This window comes from Netta rufina, assembly GCF_964035555.1.
Source record: "Netta rufina genome assembly, chromosome: 19".
NCBI classification, from domain to species: Eukaryota; Metazoa; Chordata; class Aves; order Anseriformes; family Anatidae; genus Netta; species Netta rufina.
Window position 1 is genome coordinate 5,989,886 of NC_140143.1, and position 19,457 is coordinate 6,009,342.

Genomic DNA, 19,457 nt, shown 5'->3' on the forward strand with positions numbered 1-19,457 from the left:
TCCTTGTGTTAATTTGTTTAATACCAGTGAGATTTGTCTGCTGTAAAGACTCCAGAAAAGATGTGCTGATGGGGAGGGAGGGCTGTGCAGGAGTCCTTTCTTTCTCTCCTCCCTTGATTTGCAGACCCGTACTTCAGGGATCTGCTGTGTGCTCCGTGCCTCTCTGCCCATCTTGGATCAGATTTTTACCAGCTGGTGCAATTCCATAATGGCAGTCAGGGCTTAATTGCATTAATTTTTTAAAGAGAAATGGGAGCTCTGTGCCTCTGGGGCTTAGCACAAAGCAGAACACTTAAGGGAAATGTTAGAGTAAATAAACTCTCCTGGATACTGCTGAAACATCTCAATTGCTCTTAACAATCTTTACTTTTCCAATACCTATTAAAAAGGTCTTACTGCTTGTGCAGTTTGTCAATCCCCAGGCACTTTGCAAAGAATTGTGATTGCCCCTTCTCACTTCTGAGGGTGCGAGGTGCGGGTCAGAAGATGTGCTGAAGAGCAGCAGGAGCAGGGCGGTCGGCAGCCAAGCTGCCAGCTCCCTGCGGAGGAGGGCTTGTGCCCACGCCAAAGGTGTGGTGGTGGCTCAGAGCTGGAAATTTGACTGCATGAGGCAATGAGGCTCCAGGAAATACCACGTGGATAGACCAAGAGTAAAACCCTTTGGACGTGTCTTGGAATGGTACCGAGGGAATGTTTCAAGCTTGCTAAGGCTGACCCTGAAAAGGGAGAGAAGGCGCGTGTACATGGGCTCAGCCCTGTACGGTGCTGGAGTGTCTCACTGGTGTCACTGTGTACCTGAAAGACCTGTTGAGAAGTCAGCTAGAAAAGCATCCAGATATTTGCTCTGGGTGCCTGTCTGGAGATCCAACCACTGCAGGTAAAGCTGTCCTTTTGGCTGCTCAGATGTTCATTAGTTAATTAGGCTTCTTGAGCAAGTGAGGATGCTCTGGAATTTCTTAATCATCAGTGTGCTAGGAGTTTTCACAGTCATACAAATATTTCAGGAAAACATGAAAAATGAGACCTGCATTTCAGTAGCAGTTGTTGCAGATCTCAGAAAGCTGCAGCCTCTGGCTGACTCCTCCCGTGCTGAGGTGGAAAAAACACTAAGAAAAATTGGTGTCACTGGCGCTGAGTACCACAAGTGCTGTAACAGGGGCTTTTAATCCCCGTGGCACTAGCATGGGGGTGCTCAGAGGCTGCAGGGGACTGCCTGAAGCCATGGCACTGCCAGCAGCCCCTCTGTAACAGCGTCCCAGCAAGCGTGCTTGCCAGGAGGGCAGCTGGTGCTGCCGGCAGTGCCAGGCTGCCGCTGCCGTGGGATTCCTCAGAAGGAGCAGGGCAGGAGGACAGTTGGACCTAAATACGGGCTATTTCTGTGAATGAAATGCTTCATTACTTGTGCCAGTAAACTAAGCCTTAACTTGCTGGCAGTAGTTCAGTGGTGGGGCTGCCTGTGGAGCGAGCAGGTGAGCTTTGGAGCGGGGCTCGGAGTCAGAGCATTTGCGTGAGTTGCTGTCGAGCCCTGAGCGAGTTGTCTCGCTGGATGGGAACTGCCAAAGCAGTACTGTGCTGCCACGTATCAGACAGAGGACAGAGCAAAATGTTAGGCTTTATTTTTTCAATTAAGATTTTTCTGTTTGTCCCTCAAGGAGAAGAAAACACAAAGCAGCTTGTCCTGACTATTGTGAATGTTTATGGGGCAAGAAGGGGAGGGAGGGAGGGGACGAGCAGCAACAGGGAAGTGTTGCAGCAATAAGGATGACGTCTTACTTTAGCTGGTACTTAATTAGGACTGGTTCCAGGAAGAAGGAACAGATGGCTTTGTGCTCTTTGGGGCTTTTGGGGGCTTTTCCTTAACACTACCCACTGCCCTCCTGCCGCTCTCTCGTGTCTTTGATTCCTGGTAAGTCTTGGTTGGTGGTGGCAATGTTTTAACACCTGCTGACTTCCCCCCCCCCCCCCCCCCCCCCCCCCTTCCAAAATACAGATTTTTGCCCACCTGTGAAGACAGAGTAAGGTGCTACACTTATCTGGGTTGCTTTTGTTTAATTGATAATACACGAAGGGTGAAGTAACTGAGAGTTGGTCCTGCGGTAAGCTTCTTACAAAGGATGCTTCTTCTCAGATTAAAAACGCTTTGAGGATATTTATTAACTCTGTGTTTTGACAGTGAATTAGGCCAAAATTGACTGCATGTTATAACTGGGTCTTGCATCTCTCCTGTGGAAGAGACAGCAAGTCGGGGCAGTGTTCAAACCCTATGTGGAAGGTGCAAGCTGCCCTAGGGGCTTGCAGGATCTGGCCTTTGAAAAGCAGGTCAAGCTTTTTGTTTTATTGCTTTAATACCACTCATGCTTATTAGGGCATCCAGAGGGTGGGTTACTGCTTCCCCTGTATCCTCTTAGCTGCCTCGGGGGATGATCTGAATTGTTTCCCAATTCTTCTTTTGCCAGGGTGGTGAAATCCAGGACTGCGCCTACCTGGACAGCGAAGGTGCCTACAGCGAGTCGGAGCTCTTTCCTGATGACGACACGATGACGCTAGCACAGCAAGAGGTTCACCATGAGTCTGACATGGACAGTGCCATCGAGAGTGCCCAGAGCTCGGAGGCCTCCGACGTGTGTCGGATTGAGGAGAAGGACGGTGTGCTTGGTGGCTTGTTCCTGCCTGGTGACAAGTGAGTGGTGGTTTTGCCCCATGGCAGCTCTGTTGTGAGGCATTTGTAAAAGAACCAGGGCAGAAGAAGCCTTTATTTGACTAATCCTTCTAGAAGGAGGCTGAGGATGCCTGAGGGATTTAGAAACTTGATATCCTTTTAAAATATAAGGGTGATAGATGTCCAGAGCCTCTAAGTGGCTTAGACAGTCTCAGCCCTGGCTTCTTTTGGTGTGTTCTGTGAACACTCATGGAACTTCTGTGTCATGTGTTGAAGTGAAAATGTTGGGCTCTCCGTTTCCAGAAAGGATCACTTTTTTGTCATCCCCCCAAACTTAGGATCTTCTGTGTTACTGCCCTTTACGTGCTGGAGTTGAACCAAATACCTTCCACAACATAGCACAATGTGGAGGATGTTGCTTTAGCCTTTTGTATGTCTGGGTATCCGAAGGTACGGGCGCTGCTGACCTGCTTTGTGACTCCATGTACCAAATTAATTCTGTATTTCTAATTTTCCATGGTCATTAGTGTTCAACAGTAACCAGCATTTAACACAGGGTGTCCTGCCATGTGCGTGTGTAACCGTAGCTTGCTGTTAACACAAGAGTGTCTCAGTAATCCTAACTTGACTCTTTACAGGTATGTACCCAGGGATGCTGTTAAACGCTGACTTGTAGGGGAAGGGACCCAATCTGGTTTAATCCTGCTTTCCACTGAGCTAATGGAGTTGCACAGGACAGAGCTCTCCTGGGCTTGCTTTACAAGCCTCTGCCCTTTCTTCATTATTTTTGGCTTGTCCTCTTGGTTTGTGCCTCTTGAGCTTCTTTCCTTGCTTGGGCAGTTGTCCTCTCTCCTGGGCCTAATTGGGTGCTCTCCTTTTCCTTTCAGCCTCATTCCTGCTCTCCTGAGTTCCTCAGCTAGCTGAGATCTGGCCTTCTCCCACATGCCCCAGCAGCTCCAGAGACTTTGCTAAGCTAACTCCAGTTTTCATCATCTCTTTATCAAACTTTTCTTACTTTGCCATTCCCAGTTCTCTCTAAGCACCTACCCTTGCAGTGGCTCACTTTTACCCATATTGCTTTTGAAATGAGTATCTTTCCTCCAAACTGCATAATTCAGGGGGGAATTCGTAATTGTGAATGAGGATGGGATGGAACTTTGTACATCCTGTACAATTCCCATCTGGGTAAGCTGGGAAGTACTAAAAGCTGCATTGCTCCTAGTAAAAAATCTTGCTTTATCCTTCAAGGCCTACTTAGCTTTGGTAAATTTGGGAAGCTTCGTGCTCTTGTATTAGAAGTAACGAGAGAGGTTTCTGCCTTGGCTAAACCCAGATACCTTCTTGTTGCAGAAGCAGGTGGGTTGTGCATCAGTTGTGTGTCAGCACTTGGCAAAGTCCTGCTCTGAAGAACAGAAAGTAGCTTTAAAAACACACACACACACTCTGAAAGCTTCCTTTAGAAACTGTTAGAATGAGAAAACCAGCTGCTTTTAGCAACTCCCTTGAAAATGACTGAGCAACTCCTAGAAAGTTTCCAGTCTGAGGCTGGCTACGAATTCAGGATGCATCCTGGCCATGGCCTGTTTCAACCCAAGCAGCTTAAGAGTTTGGCAGAGCTTATCAATGAGAAGTTCTAAGCGACACTGCCAAGCCCAGCAGTGGTGACTGACTGTAGCGTAGCTGCCATAAGAGAAATAAGAAAGGATAATTGTAAGACTTAGCCAAGCATTAGGGAAAACAGGCTGCTGAACCACAGTCTGTTAGCAAGTGGTACTGTTCAAGGACTGTCTGTGCAGGAATGTGGATTTTATTGACAGTTATATGTTATCATCCCAACTGAGGCCTCGTCGTCAGCCTCCAACCTTGGTGGAAGTGTTATGAGGAGCGTCTTCCTAAATTGGTTTAGTGTAACAACACTGAGATGAAAACACAGCAGTTGTAATTACGCAGATTGTAGTTGCCCAAAATCTTCATCAATGCATAGTACGCCTGTGGCACAGCAGCTCTTTATGAATAGATGATGGTGTGATGTGTCAAGCTTCTCACTAAGCCGTCTCCTAGCCAAGGAACCTTGTTAGATGAAAGTCTGTTCTATTTCTAGATGAGCATTCCTATCTTTCGTGATCTTCATCCTTTGATAATGTGCCAGGCTTGACTTGCTATAGTTTCTGTTAGCATAAGTTAGGTAAATGAGGTGCAGATTTTAATGGATCTCCTCAAAACAGGAGCAACAAAAGAGCATACATGTGTAATGCTGGCTGGCTTCCTCTTCTACTAATTGCTTTTGAAGGGAGGAGATATACAAATAATGTTTGTGCCAACCACCAAAGCAACGTGGTTGAGGCTCTTGTTTACAGCTCCCCAGCACAGCATTATAGGAAGAGGAATCTCCCTGTTCCCAGAAAGTGCAGGGCACTGTTAGGAGGCTCAAGGCAGGTTCAGAAAAGACACCAAGGAGATGATGTCCGTGAGCTGCTGGAGGTCAGTCTCAGCTGGGAGCTACTGTCCCTGCAGCAGGCATGTTGGTTGTGGTGTGTTGGTCGTGGTGTGTTCTGCCAGCTGCTTTGGGCTGCCTGGCTCTGCTGATCCTTGCACAGGTCTGTGTACCTGCATGGCTGCTCTCACTCTTAGGTCGTGGTCCTGCCATTCCCTACCTGTTTGGCGCTATCTTGGGTAATTCTGTGGTAACAAAGCAGCCGATTCTTGGGGTCCGTATCTCCTCTGAAAGATGCATTTTGTCATGATGGAAGGAAGGGCTGGGATCCAGCCTTGGGTAGGCAACATCTCTGGTTTTTGTGACTCTCATTCCCAGCTCGTCTGGCATGTAGTGAGCTGAAGGTGTTTCTGGCCACACAAAAGAGAGTGGCTGAAGTTCATAGGGTGGGAGAGAGGGTTTATGGAGATTACTGGGAACTGGTTGTGGAATACAGCAGCTGCCTCAGTCTTGTACGCATCCCTTTCACTGCCCCATGCATTTCGGAGATGTCTGCACAGTTCCTGCATCAGCTGAAGGCCCATGAGCAGCAGCCTTCACCATGTGGAAATGGTGGCTGAGGATTGCCAAGCTGTACTATTAAACTGCAGTGGCTGGTGTCGATACAAACCCATCTCACAGGTAGCTCGTTTGTAGGTTCTCATGCATTTGTCTTTTAAGTCACCATGAAAAATGGACATCAGGTACATTTGTCACTTCAGTTGTTAAGTGGACTACAACTTCAAATGAGGGGACAAACTAAAAAGGTGGAAGGCTCCATGTGAGGTGAGATGCTATCAAAGTCAGCTCTCCAGACGTTTTGACCTCTTGTTTCAGGTCAAGTCTTCACAACCCTTCTGCAGCATCCGACCTCTCCACTTACTCCACTGCCTCTCTGATCAGTAATGAAGAACAGTTTGAAGACTATGGGGAAGGAGATGATGTGGATTTCACTCCCAGTAGCCCATGCCCTGATGATGAGACCAGAACCAACGCCTACTCTGACCTTGGCTCATCTGTATCTTCCAGGTTGCTCCTTATTCGTTAACAAGTTTTTTCACTTCTTTTTGTTCTTCTCTGAGCCTGGGTGACCATAACAGAATTTCCAGTGGTAACACAGACTTGCCTTAAAAGCAAACTATTAGTTCATTTTCTGCCCTCCGATTGACAAATTACTTGATTATCAGAGTTACTGTAAATACATTGTTTCTGATTGCTGCTGTTGGGTTCTGCTGAAATAACTGTGCTGCTCTGCTTGTAGAGTTTTCTTCCGATTGCAAGCAGCAGATATCACAGTTAGGGGTTAGTACTGGAAGTTACCTGCTGTAAGTCAGATACCAGCTTAGTGCTATGCACGAGCCTTGGTGCAATGGAGAGAAGATCTGCGAGAGAGCTGTTTCTCCTTAGCGTTTTAATACTGCAAATCCTTAATATTATCTTGTAAGATGAAGTTCTATATATACAGACAGGCTGGTGTGAAACAAGCATCCGTATTGACTTTGAATGTCTTGGAGAACATAAGCAAGTAGTTGCTGTCTGTTAGGAGCTGGAAATGCCACCACAGTCCACCAGTTCCTGGATGCAACCACACTCAGTAGCTTTTATGTCCTATGACCAAGCCAGTTGCTGATTTAAAATCCCTCTCCAAGCAAGGGAGTGGGTGAGCAGGGTTGGGGAAGAGCCAAGCATGTTGAAGACTAGGATTTGTCTGCTCGAATCACTAGTGCATGAAGGTCTTGTGCTTGATTGCTGACAAGCTCACTGCATCCCACTATTCCACATGCAACCCTGGCGTGCCACCCTGTGTTTCATGGACCTCCACGATCTAGCCTCACTGCTGCTATCACGATGCATGCAGAGCCAGCATCCCTCTGTGCTGCCCTTTCATGATAATGGCTTGTGTCCTGCATCCTTCCTTTCCTCAAGCTTATGTAGTCCTTTCCATTCCTGGGGCTCTGTGCATTTCATGCCACAATTGGTCTTTTTTTTATGTATATTTCAGTTTATTTTCCCTTTATCATGCCAAGAGCTACTGTTATCTCCTCTTTAGACCTATGTCCACCTCTCCCTACCTCCTCATTCCAGGGTTCCCTCTGCCCTACCATCTGTGGGATTTCATGTGATTTCTTCCTGCCAGACCACTCTGTTTTTATCTTCCTGCCTTTCTCCTGGACGAGGGAGCCTTCAGGTTGCATGCCACGCAGGGGCAAGATAGGCAAGAAGAGAGAGGGGGACACTGCTGAGGTGAACATACTGCTGTAGCTGTTTTTGCTACGTGCATCATGTGGGCTCTGTGCATCTTGCGCCGTTCCTCCAGTTGCCCAAACTGGTTCTTTGCATTGATACCCAGAACGTGTCTTCTTGAAAGCCTGAATTCAGGCAGGTAGAATTGCCCTTAAACGAGCATTCCTCATCATCACCTCTAAGACAGATGGGCCGTGGTGAGAGGTGGTTCCCCACGTCCCTCATCTGTGATTCTGACACACAGTCAAGAGGCAAAACCTGCTCAGGGTTGGTTACTATAGCCAGTAATCTCTCTCCTTTCCTGCAAACAGTGCTGGCCAAACACCCCGAAAAATGAGGCATGTTTATAACAGCGAGTTACTGGATGTTTACTGCTCACAGTGCTGCAAAAAGATAAATCTGCTCAACGATTTGGAAGCCAGGCTGAAAAACTTGAAAGCAAACAGGTAAGCAGCCTATTGCACTGCTTTTAGCAATGCTCCCTTGAAATACAACCATCTGTTGGCAGGAGGGGAGGAAGAAAAGCTGTCTGCTTCCCTGTGTCCCGTTCAGTCTTACACACATTGTGTTTCTCTTGCAAAACTGTAAGAAATTCAGACCTTGACATCTTGCGTGAACAAAAGTGCTGTTCCTCATTAAGTAATAAGTATTTTCCTGTCTTGAGTGTATTAATGCTGTCTATGCCTTAAATATTTCAACCAATGGGCTCTTTGATGACAGAGTGAGAGTGATATTTCCGGGATTTTTTCCCAGGAAGTGGGGTCTGCAGTACTGCTTAGGTGATCGTAACTCTGCACTATGTTTATCTCCAGGAAGAAGTGATCTTGGCAGATCCTTAACTAATGTGTATAACTTTACATACACCTCTCATGAAGCCATTGGTCAGCAGAAGTGCTTCAGTCGTGTGGGGTTTTTTTCCTCCTAAAGAGAACTTGAAATAATGATGAATCCCAGGGCAAAAGTGTCTTTGAGGGTTGTTTGTAATTTCAGTTTTCCTTACATTTCTATCCCTGTTACTCCAACCACTTCTAAGCTGTGCTGAGCACTTGGAAGGAATCCTGCACTTCCAACAATCAGCTGGGTTTTTTGAAGGAGATTATTCGGTGAGCTTCTAGCTCCCTCTAGAAACTGAATATAAATCCCGCCTGTCTACGTAGTCCTTGGCTAAGAGCACAGTGCTCAGAGCTGCTGCTTTTGATGACACAGTCGCATCATACTTGATAGGAACAGTGTTCCTGCCCTAGCAAGGACTCTGCTAAAACCCAGACCATGCCTGGCTAGACTTTTGGTAGTTTTATGAGTGAGGTTGTACATACCTGGCTGAAAGAGGGTGGTGCTCTGATACAGAGCTGTGCATCTGTGCGCCTAGAGATGTGGCATCTTGTCAAGAGATGCAGCTGGATATTTTGATTTGGTTCTAGTGCTCTTGTCTGGAATCTGGTCCCTCCTTTGGATAATACCAGTCTTTAGATGCAAAAGAAAACTAAAAATTGAGAACATCTCAGTTTCTGTGCTGAGCTGGGAAGCATTATGATGAAGGATAAGCTATCTGTTTATAAAATCATCTGAAATTTGGAAATCCCATAAACATCCATCACTAACTCAATGTTCTTTTGTGATGTTTCTAATGTTAGCTTCACTCTGATTTACACTGACAAATTTCTGCTAAATATAACAGTACTTGCAGATTGACATATTAATGATCACAGTAACTAGTGGCTCCACTCATCTTCACATTGTTAATAACTGCAGATTTTGATTAAGTTGTCTAAGAACACTGTTCACGGAACCTTTTTATTTTTTTCTACTAAGAAATCAATATTATGTTTCATTGTGCAATTCAGTTGAAGATTAAACTGAGATTGAATTCAACACTGATCAAATAAGTGTTTAATTCCTATATCATGCCTTCTGTATCTTTGTAGCCCTAACAGGAAAATATCAAGCACAGCTTTTGGAAGGTAAGTGTCTTTAACTTTTTTTTCTTCTGAATACTTGTGGAATCAACTGTAACAATTCCATAAATGGGAGTAGGGGGAGAGAGGAGGAATAAATTTGGTGAAGCAAAATAAGCTTTCAAGGAAAGGGTCCTATATTTGGGTAGCAGTGTTACAGAATAGAGAAGTTCTGGTTTTGAAGCAGGTCCCTGAACTGGAAAGAGCTCTGCTGAGAAGAACACAGATAGTTGCTTGGTTGTCTGCCAGTTGTTTTCCTTTAAATTGTTATTCCATCATTCCAGCTACTGCTTCTTTCACCCTGGTAGTACAGGACTTTTTGTTGGTTTTGTTGCTAAAATGCAGAGGATAGCAAGAGCATGGCTTTGAAAAGGACCTACAGAGTTGTGGTCTTCCTTTGGCTTAGTAAACCAGCCCTGGACTGGGTAGGGCTGTAAGTTTCAAGAATATTTTAGATGCTCTCTAGTATTATGTATTCTGTATTGGGAACTGAGATTCAGATTTCTTTTTTTTTTTTGTTCTCCTGTTCTTTTAAAGAAGCTCTTACTGTATGAAAATTTCTAGATTAGATGTACCAACCAGTGCACAGTGGTGACCTTTGAATTTCTAGTAAAGCAAATGTAACTTTGTGTGTAGTGTGAATAAAGCTAAGTAGGTTTAAGACAATGCTAATGCTGGTGACAGGTCCTATCAAAAGGAACAGAGAGCTCACACTCTGGAACTAATGTCATTGGTTGTGCTCAGTATGACTTCATTTATCTTCCAGTCTCTTGTAAGAGTTGTGCTTAAGCAGTTGTAATTGTCATTGAAATGATAGCACAAACTTTAGCACTGGATGTTGTAAGTGCAAAGCCAGGCTATAAGGCAGCACCTACACTCCTTTTCCTCCTTCCTCAACTAAAATAATTATCCTTCTGATTTTCCAGGCAGCTCTTCCACAATAGCAACTTCAGCAGCAGTAATGGCAGCACAGAAGACCTGTTCAGAGACAGTATAGACTCCTGCGATAATGATATAACTGAAAAGGTAAGAATCTGTGTGTATTGCAATTAATGTACCTAACCAAATCCTGCTGGAGATGTATATCAATTGAGGAAGCTGTCTTGCTCACAGTTACCAGTGATACGAAGTAGTTCATTCGAAATGTCTAAGGTATTCCATTAATATTAAAACTGCTTCACAAAAATGAAGGAGCTATGGAAGTACAGATCTAGGGGCATTGTATTGGTACCTCTTTACTGAGTATTTGCATTGATCACCTGGAAGGGAAGTATGCCCTCTTAAATGGTTACCATAGCCAAATGTCAATTAGAAAAGATGCAGGAGTGTATGAAGAGATTCAGACTCTCAGTTCTTATTCTCCACTCTCCTTTCCAGGTAACGTATCTAGAAAAAAAGGTTACAGAATTGGAGAACGATAGCCTGACAAATGGTGACCTGAAGAGCAAACTGAAACAAGAGAACACGCAGCTAGTTCACAGGTAATGAAGCACAGAACCAGTTCTCTATCATGTCACAGCAGTGCTAGAACAAAGTTGGAGGGAAAGAACATCTCTACCTGTAAAATGTGACCGAGTTTTCTGCCTTGATACTGATAGAACAAAGCAAGGCTTCATGTGAGAAGTCCAAGTGGAATAGGGCTGCCTTACTGAATTTTCAGCAAGTAGAGGAAACTCTCTAGTGCAGAGAGATGTTACTAACTTGTACAGAACAAGATCTTTTGTTATAAGGCGGGTTACCATTGGGTTTTATAATGTGCATAGCAAGAACAGGAGGCTGGTTGTTGCTGGGGGAATAGACAGACGTCTTGAGACTGAAAATGAAGGAATAATAGATGAACTGATACTACTTAATTCTTTGCATGTTGGGAATATTAAATACCAAGAGAGCTACTGGGAGAGGTTAAATGTTGAGGAAGATGGTGAAGTAGAATGGAATAAAGAAGTGAGGAGGGAAGCAGGCAATGAAGTTGCATGCATTTTTTTATTTTTAAATACACATGAATCTGTTACTGAAATGAGACTTGGCTTCCTTAGAGTTCATGAGCTGGAAGAATTATTGAAGGACCAAGAGACATCAGCAGAACAGACCCTGGAAGAAGAGATAAAGAGACATCGAGAAGCATATACCAAGTATGAAAAAGAGAAAGGCACGGAAATTGAACTGCTAAACACAAGGTAAGAAACATCTTGGTCCCACCCAGGACAGAGTACATTTATATTCTCTTCCTCTTTCTTCTGTATGTAAATGTAGGCTGATCACACCCAGACAGCGCACAGGTGGTTACAGGGTAATAGTTCTACAGAGTAGCCATGCGGTTGCATGTCTAATACCCTTTTTGCCCAGTCATAGCGGGTGGTTTACTTTTATACACATGCCCCATGTAGACAGCTTAGCTGGTTACGTGGCGTGGATTCAAGGAGGGAGTTGTAGCTAGCTGTACCAGACATTTGTATCTGTATTATTTTCTTTATACTTGATTCTTTTTAGATACCAGTTGTGATGAATATAAGAAATTGCATGTCAGCATAGCGTTTTTGGCCCTAAAAACAAACAAACAAAAAGGAACCCCATAACTTGTGATAAAAATGCCAGGATTAGAAAGGTTTTCTTTACTGGTCCTTCTGTCAACTGCAAGCAAAATTGCTTTTTAGAGCATGTTGTTTTGCATGTCTGTATTCTTGAAGAGACATTTGCTGTAAGACTTGTATTATTGATACAGGGTTCAGCAACTGGAAGACGAAAATGGTGAGCTGAAAAGTACTGTCACACGACTGAAATCGCAAACAGAGAGATTAGATGAGGTAACAAAACTCTCGAGTGCTGATTGAGTCCTTGATGTCATGTGCAAATTGACAGCAGCTTGATTTGTGTAAAGGCAAACTCATGTAGTGATTGGCTACAGTCTTCTAACTGGCCTTCCCTAAATGAGAATATTAACGGATTGGAGCATTGGTCACTGTTAGTGGCAGAAATGCCCTGAGACACATGCCAGTTTACCTGTCTATATGTAATATAAATGTGCTTATAGATTGGTGTTGTAAAACTGAGGATGGCTCATGCACTTGTAAGCTAGCTGTGAAGTTCCCCATTTATTCCAGGAGAGGCAACGCATGTCAGACAGGTTGGAGGACACTAGTCTGCGACTGAAGGATGAGATGGATTTGTACAAGAGAATGATGGATAAGCTGCGGCAGAACAGACTGGAATTTAACAAGGAGAGGGAAGCCACGCAGGAGGTAAGCGTGAGGCAGGTTGTAAGATGAGGCAATTGTGCTTAATCTGCATGGAAAGCATCTGAAAAAGTATAGACAGACAGGATGAACACTGAAAGTACAACATCCAGTGAATATATTACTGGATTGTATTTCTATGAGGGGATACCCATAGGGCGTTGAATGTTGCAAGAATACTTAATAAAGGAGAATCCCAAAGGGTTTACAATTCTTTGAGAACTTGGAGCCTTGAGTGCATACCATAAGACTGCTTTACTAAGCTTGCAAGGAGAATTACGCCTCTCAGATGCCAAGCTTGGATGTCAGAGCCTCTTCCAGCTCTGAAGCAGTGTGGGTGATTTGCCCTTCCACAGAAGGCAAGAGGCTGTATTTAGGAGTGTCTGGCCTCGACCAGGCTTACACAGTGCTCTTGTCACAGTGCAAAGGTGCAGCAAAGGGATGGCTGCTGCCACGGAGGGCTGGTTATGCAGAGACTGGAGAGACATGACCTTATTTTATATCTGCAGCTCATTGAGGATTTGCGGAAGGAACTAGAGCACCTGCAGCTCTACAAGCTGGAATGTGAGCGTCCTGGACGTGGGAGAAGTTCCTCATCCAGTGTGAGTGAATTCAATGCCAAAACGAGAGAGGTGGAAATGGAGCATGAAATAAAACGGCTGAAGCAGGTGAGCGGGGAAGGGCCTCACAGTCTGTGGGTGAGTCCCAGTGAACTGTGCAGGACTGCTCTGAAAAAGGCCTATAGCTGCACATCCTAGTACATTGCTTCTAGGTTTTTGTATCCCCTCCTGCTTCATCTTTAAGCACAGGATGTGCATGGCATTCATCTAGGATTTATTTGCACGGGTGATAAAGTTGTACACCTAGGAAACACCTGCAGTTCAGGTGGGGACAACTTGCCACTGGTAAGAGAGTTGTGAGCTTGCGTCCTTACTGTATCTCATCAACACTAGCTGTGATTTTTTTTTTAACAAATCCTTGTAGGAATAACTTAAAATCAATGCTTTTTTCTTCCTTAAATAGGAGAATCAGAAACTTCGTGACCAAAATGATGATCTTAATGGACAGATTCTTAGTCTGAGTCTTTATGAAGCTAAAAATCTCTTTGCAACACAAACAAAAGCCCAGTCTTTGGCTGCTGAAATTGATTCTGCATCAAGAGATGAGGTAATATACCTTTTCATTAAGTACTAAATCCAAAAATCTATTTTTTTCAATTTAATTAACGGTCAACGTGAAATTGTCTGAAGTTGACAAGAGAACAACAGAAAAATGTGTTTTGTTAGGAGTTCAAAGAGTATTAGAAGACTGTTTTAAATTAACAGTGGTTTTAGGGACTCTTTTTAACATAACTCTTCCATTTCTCCCTCTCAGAATTGGAATTACTAGAATCTCAGTGAACTGTTTTACTATGGATTTATTTTAACATCTTCTATCTTACAGGGGACTGTGGTATTATGGCATTAACTTCACATAGACATTGCTGTAGCTAGTTAATTAAATCTTCTCTCTCCATTCTAAAATTAGTTCTAAGTTACTTCAGTAACAAGTTTTCACTTAGATCTAAATTTGCCCTGTAATACAGCTGAATTCTTGCAGAAGTAGGCAGTGTGCAAGTAATGATCTGGTAATGCTTTCAAAGATGTTGTAGGAGACTGTTTGCATGTGGGCTGCATCAAGCTGGTACAGCTTCCTTTAAGCTGCCGGACAGATCAGGAGATCAGGCCAACAGAAATGTAAGAGTTCCCAGAGAAAACAACGAATTGGGGATGAAAGAGTTTAAAATGAATTGTTTGCTTTTTATGCTTTTTTTTTTTTTTTTTTTTTCTGGACAGAACGTCCCATTTCTTCTTTAAGAGGAAACTTTCTTACCCAGTTTTTACTGAAATGGCCCTGTTAGCCTTAGCCCCTGGATGGTCCCCTTAAAGTGAATTACATACTCAAATTTCTTGCTGCACTTGAAGAAAGGGAGTTTAATTGTTGCACTCTAATTGAGTAAAAGCAAATTGGGTTTTGCTGTTGTCAAGGCATCTTTATTTCTCCTCCAGAGTCTCATGGCTCTGGCTCATGCAGAGAATAGCCAGCACTCCTCTAAAGGAGCAGCGTGCCTCACAGCTGTGGCCCAGGCTTAGTAAACCTCCCAGACCAGCATAACTCTTTCCCATTGTGCTGGTTTTCCTGTATAATCAAAGTGAAGGTGAGAGGCTGCAGGTTCAGTGTGGGACTGCCTTGCAGGCTAATGGAAATGGGCACCTGAATCACATTAGCTTTAGGAGGATCTGGGGTTTTGACACTTCTGGGTAGCTTTGGCAGCTTGATATTAAACACGCTGTGTATAAAAAAGCAAGCTGTTTTCAACTTGGAAATATTAAAGGGCCTTTCACAGCTCAAAGGTCTAGTGGAACACAATATGTATTTAATGTAGAACATGAAATATTCAGTGGGTTGCGCTTGAGGAGTATGTGTAGCTATGGTTTGTTGGTTTTTGTGTTTTTTTGATGGCTTTAAAGAAAAAAAAAGGGTACGATACAAAGGGAGCTCCTGTTGTTCTCAGCCCAAAACACAGCAATCCATGTTCTGCTCAGCAACCTTCCATGCAAATCTACTGAAATCTGAAGCAAGCTGGGTACCGTGCATTCTTGCATTGAGATGAGTTCTTGCTCATCCGTGGTGTGGGTACAGGATGGATTGGTGTGCTAGATGTGGAATTTGTGTTTCAAATGACCTGCCAAAAGATTCCTGGTGGTGACTGCTTACCGCCTTCCTCAATAATAAAGGTCTTTCATATGCAAATCCTTTCTAACAGAGATAAATGGAGGAGGCAGAGGTAGAGTATCTGTCATATAAGGTAATGATAAGGGAATGGTGATCTTGAGCAGGCACTTGTCTCTTGCCTTGCTAAATTCATGCCATTATGTAAACTAGTTACAGTGCTGGAGGAGTAACTTTGAAATGTGTTTCAGCTCATGGAAGCCCTTAAAGAACAGGAAGAGATAAATTACAGATTGCGACAGTATATGGACAAGATCATTTTGGCAATCCTAGATCACAACCCATCTATCTTGGAAATAAAGAATTGAAGAGAACACAAAAAGGAAAAGCAGCAACTGCCTGATCTCTCTGCACATGCCACTGGATCTAAACAACACTGATACTGTAAATCTATAAATATATATATACACTACGTGTGAGTGTGGGTGCGCGGGTGTGTTTATATGATGTTTGGTACACTGTTATTTGTCGTTGAATTGGCTTGGTTAGATTTTTTCCATGCACTTTCAATACCTGTGACAAGATAGTTACTGTATATTAATGTAATAACAATATAACTGGATCATGCTGTTTTAGATACTGGACAAAATGATTCTACCTCTAGTTGTAAAGGTAAAAAAGACAATGGAAACATATGGATGTGACCCTAACTTTAGGAGCAGGAATTGTTCTTTCGTTCTTCCAGGAATTTGGGTACCACAAACCGATCAACATACCCAGGTTCAGTTCCTGACTGGTGCTGACTGTGTAATTTCCTATTCAATTTAGCTTTATTACTTAAACCACACATGGGAAAAGAAAATTTGGGGAAAAGGGGAGACACAAAGTGTGTGAAAGAAGTGGAAGACACTGCTGAATTGTTGCTATCTATGTAAAATCACCATCCACTTGTTTGCCATTGTCAGCACAAAGTGCTTTTTATAGAAGATCACTCTGGAGCCTGTTTTGGGATGTTCTGAGCCAGCCCACTCTTTAGTGTGTGTGCACGCATGTGTATGTTTTATGCCAGGGTCCCTGTAGCATTGAGGCTAAGAAGCTCTTCAAATCTATTCCCCTATTTTCAGGGGTTTATTATGGGCCATTGATATGAATTCTGGGATCCTACACCTTAATTTTAAAGATTTCACTGAAGAAATATGCCAATTCTTAACCAAAAAAAAAAAAAGGAAAAAAAAGAAAAAAAGGAAAAATTGCATGAAATAGCCCACTTCTTGGGGAGGAGGAGCTGCCCTTGAAATCAGGTGATAAGTTGCTTTCCAGACACTGCACTCTGTGGAGTGACTGAGTGACCTTTTGTGGGCAAGCTGTAGGGAGGACCATCTCCATCCTAACACAGCGCTGCAGAGAAGTGTGCCATGGAGTGACTTCTACCTCTAGGGCAGTAAAAAGCAAAAGAGCTTGGTCTTGCAGAAGTTACCAATCCAGACTGAGTACACATGTGCGTATCTGAGGCTCTGAATAGGGAATACATCCTGATTTACTGAGCAGTTGTGCAGGTGCTTAACTTTAAATGCGTACTGTGACTGCTCGTAGAAGTCAGTGGGACAGAACAAAAGCTTTAAAGTTGAGTGTGTGCTAAAATGCTGCCTTAAAGAGGGGTGGACTTCAACACGTGCCTGTGTTTTCCTTAGCTGGATCTGTGTACTGTAGGGCTAGGCCCTTTTTAATTAATAATTATTGCAGCTTATATAAAAGAAGCTGATGAAATTGGCTGATAGTTGAATGCTTAAAAATATAAATTATTCCATGCATATTTTTAAGTAAAAATTTCACACTTCAAATTCCTTTAGATTGATGCCAACTGACACAGAAAAATAGGCCCAAGTATCTGGCTTTTTCCCAGTGTGTAGAGATGTTTCCTCTATTGAATACACTCCCCAGAAGAATGTTACAGTAGCAATGACTGTGCTTTTCTGTGTATTTCTTGCTGTTGGCACTGTCTCGCCCCTAGTATTCTCTTGATGTATCTTGGTGTGTATATATGATGCATTTTTCGGGATTTGAATACATATGGTATGTATTCAGTTACGGATGTAAATATATATACATATATTTTTCTGCAGTCTCTGTGCTCTTGCCTTCAGTGATATGTTACTGGAGTGATGAAAAGGGAGGGGGGGGGAATATTGAAATCAGGCTTTGTTGAAGGCAAGAAAATAAAATAAATTTGTTTCTATGTATCTGCATTAGGCAGGTGTAAAGTAACTGGAAAGCCAGAAGGGACCAGAGGGATAATCATGGGACGCAACATCCCAGCATGCGCAGGTGTCGATAGGACTTCAGTGCACTGGGAGAAACGTTAGTCTTGTTCAAACAATAATGTCTTAGGGCTGGATTCCTGAGGCTATAGGGTAATCAGGAGGAAGGGATTTAAGGACAAGTCCTTTACCAGCTGGGGACAGTATGAAATGTTCTGTGCTAAATTGCAGCAGCTTCTGTTTGTGGAGGAACAGGTGGAATGCCAAGGACACCCCCCCACGTAGGCACTGTTCCCGCTACTGCTGCTTCTGGATGTGCCACCCAGCAGGTAGGAGAGAAATGGTTAAACCAGCCTGGCGCTACCTTGGCGCTACCTACAGATCCCTGCCAAAAGGACTCTTCACCTGCAATTCAGTGACGACAACTCTATCTGAATGGTGATGTCAGTGGGTTGTGCCAAGGACTTCGCTCTTTTTGTAGGCCGCTGAGAACTGTTTCAAGCTGTCAGGTGGCTGTTGCTAATCTGTGACAAGCAGGGCTGGGTGAGCCAGCAGCCCTGCTACCGGAGCTAACTGTACTTGGTAAGTTACACTTCTGTCCTGCCCCCACACGGTGGATTGAAATATGAGCGAAGCAGTTGCAGGTCAGACTGGTGACTGAATATTTTTCCCCTAAATATTTTGACATAAACTGGACTTGTCTTCAAAATGTTAATCATCTAAAACCCATTCCTGTTAGGGTCAAACATCAGCAAGTGTTGAGGACTAGATAACAGAAAATTATGCCGAGCACTGGGGATGCAGAGCACCCGGCGTACTTCACTGAAACTACAGAGTCCATGGACTTGAATGGAAGAAGATGTGATTGTAGTGATATCCAGGATTCTGTGCAGGTACTTACACGTAAGAAATGAGTGGTTACCAGTAGTGACTAAAGGTCACTAAATCTGCCTGAAACGCTGGAAATGGCACACTAACCAAGGGTACCCAGCAGTGAATTTTATGAAGACTTGCAGGACTTCTTGTTGAGCTCTGCACCCAGCTGCTTTAGAATTTAAAAGCTGTTCCTTGCTCTGCAGTGTTTGAATTTGAAAAGATTTGTCTTACCACCATGTTGGTGGTGTTTGTAGCTTTGTTTTATTGCATAAAGGAGTTGCTTTTCCACTCCTGTAGGTCTGTTGGTGTGGTACTGCTTTCCATAGTGTTCAAATACATATCCAGACACTTCTCGTGTTTTACAAGTAATGAGTTGGAGGTGGGGGAGGCATCTCATTTGCAGATACATTTTAAGGAAATAGTAAGAAAATAAAATTAATAAAAAATAATTAGCAATTGATTTTTTTAAACTGAGTCTAATATTAGCTCCCTTGTAACTACAGACTTTAGACCAACTTATCTTGCAGTCCAAGCCCTGGAGAACCCTTCTATCCCAGAAAATAAGTCATCATGTTTTTTGAAATAAAGGTAACTTGCTAATAAGGGACCATCTTTGGTGGGTCACCGAGGCAGTAAGAAAAGTAATTGGATACCAGTTTTCCAGAGAATGCATGTTTTGATCAAGTGTCAGACAGATATATTGGCAGAATAGAAGGGAGATTTGGGACATAGGAAGGCACTGTTTTCAGTGTCTAATCTCTGATAAATGTCTTATCTTTACTGTCGTCTTACTTTGTGCTCACAGGCAAGCTGGGGAATCACAGCCTGCCTCTGTGTCAGTGTTGTGCTTGGTGGAATAATGGTTTGGCTTTCCTGGATAGATAATATCAAACAGAAATATGGTATCATCTCATTCTAGCAATACTAAAACGTAATAAACATTGTTGTGTTAAAACCATGCTTCTCATTTAACCCTCAGGGATGTAAATGCACTCCAAGGTACTATATTTTAATCTGCTCTTTAGTTCTTTCTTCTGTAGATTCTGA

General features: G+C 43.4%; 1 protein-coding gene across 1 annotated transcript in view; it reads left to right on the forward strand.

The window, feature by feature from the left end:
* Positions 1–17,302, forward strand: part of RAB11FIP4 (RAB11 family interacting protein 4) — a gene marked incomplete at its 5' end in the record, with an annotated part of 116,222 nt that extends 98,920 nt beyond the window's left edge. The window contains 12 exons of the mRNA XM_084298413.1: positions 2,457–2,680; positions 5,970–6,161; positions 7,688–7,822; positions 9,302–9,337; positions 10,258–10,357; positions 10,709–10,812; positions 11,368–11,508; positions 12,054–12,135; positions 12,433–12,570; positions 13,074–13,232; positions 13,588–13,731; positions 15,528–17,302. Coding sequence (XP_084154539.1) covers positions 2,457–2,680; positions 5,970–6,161; positions 7,688–7,822; positions 9,302–9,337; positions 10,258–10,357; positions 10,709–10,812; positions 11,368–11,508; positions 12,054–12,135; positions 12,433–12,570; positions 13,074–13,232; positions 13,588–13,731; positions 15,528–15,644 — 1,572 coding nt within the window. The 3' untranslated portion in view covers positions 15,645–17,302. The remainder of the gene's footprint in view (positions 1–2,456; positions 2,681–5,969; positions 6,162–7,687; positions 7,823–9,301; positions 9,338–10,257; positions 10,358–10,708; positions 10,813–11,367; positions 11,509–12,053; positions 12,136–12,432; positions 12,571–13,073; positions 13,233–13,587; positions 13,732–15,527) is intronic.
* Positions 17,303–19,457: the final 2,155 nt, after the last annotated feature.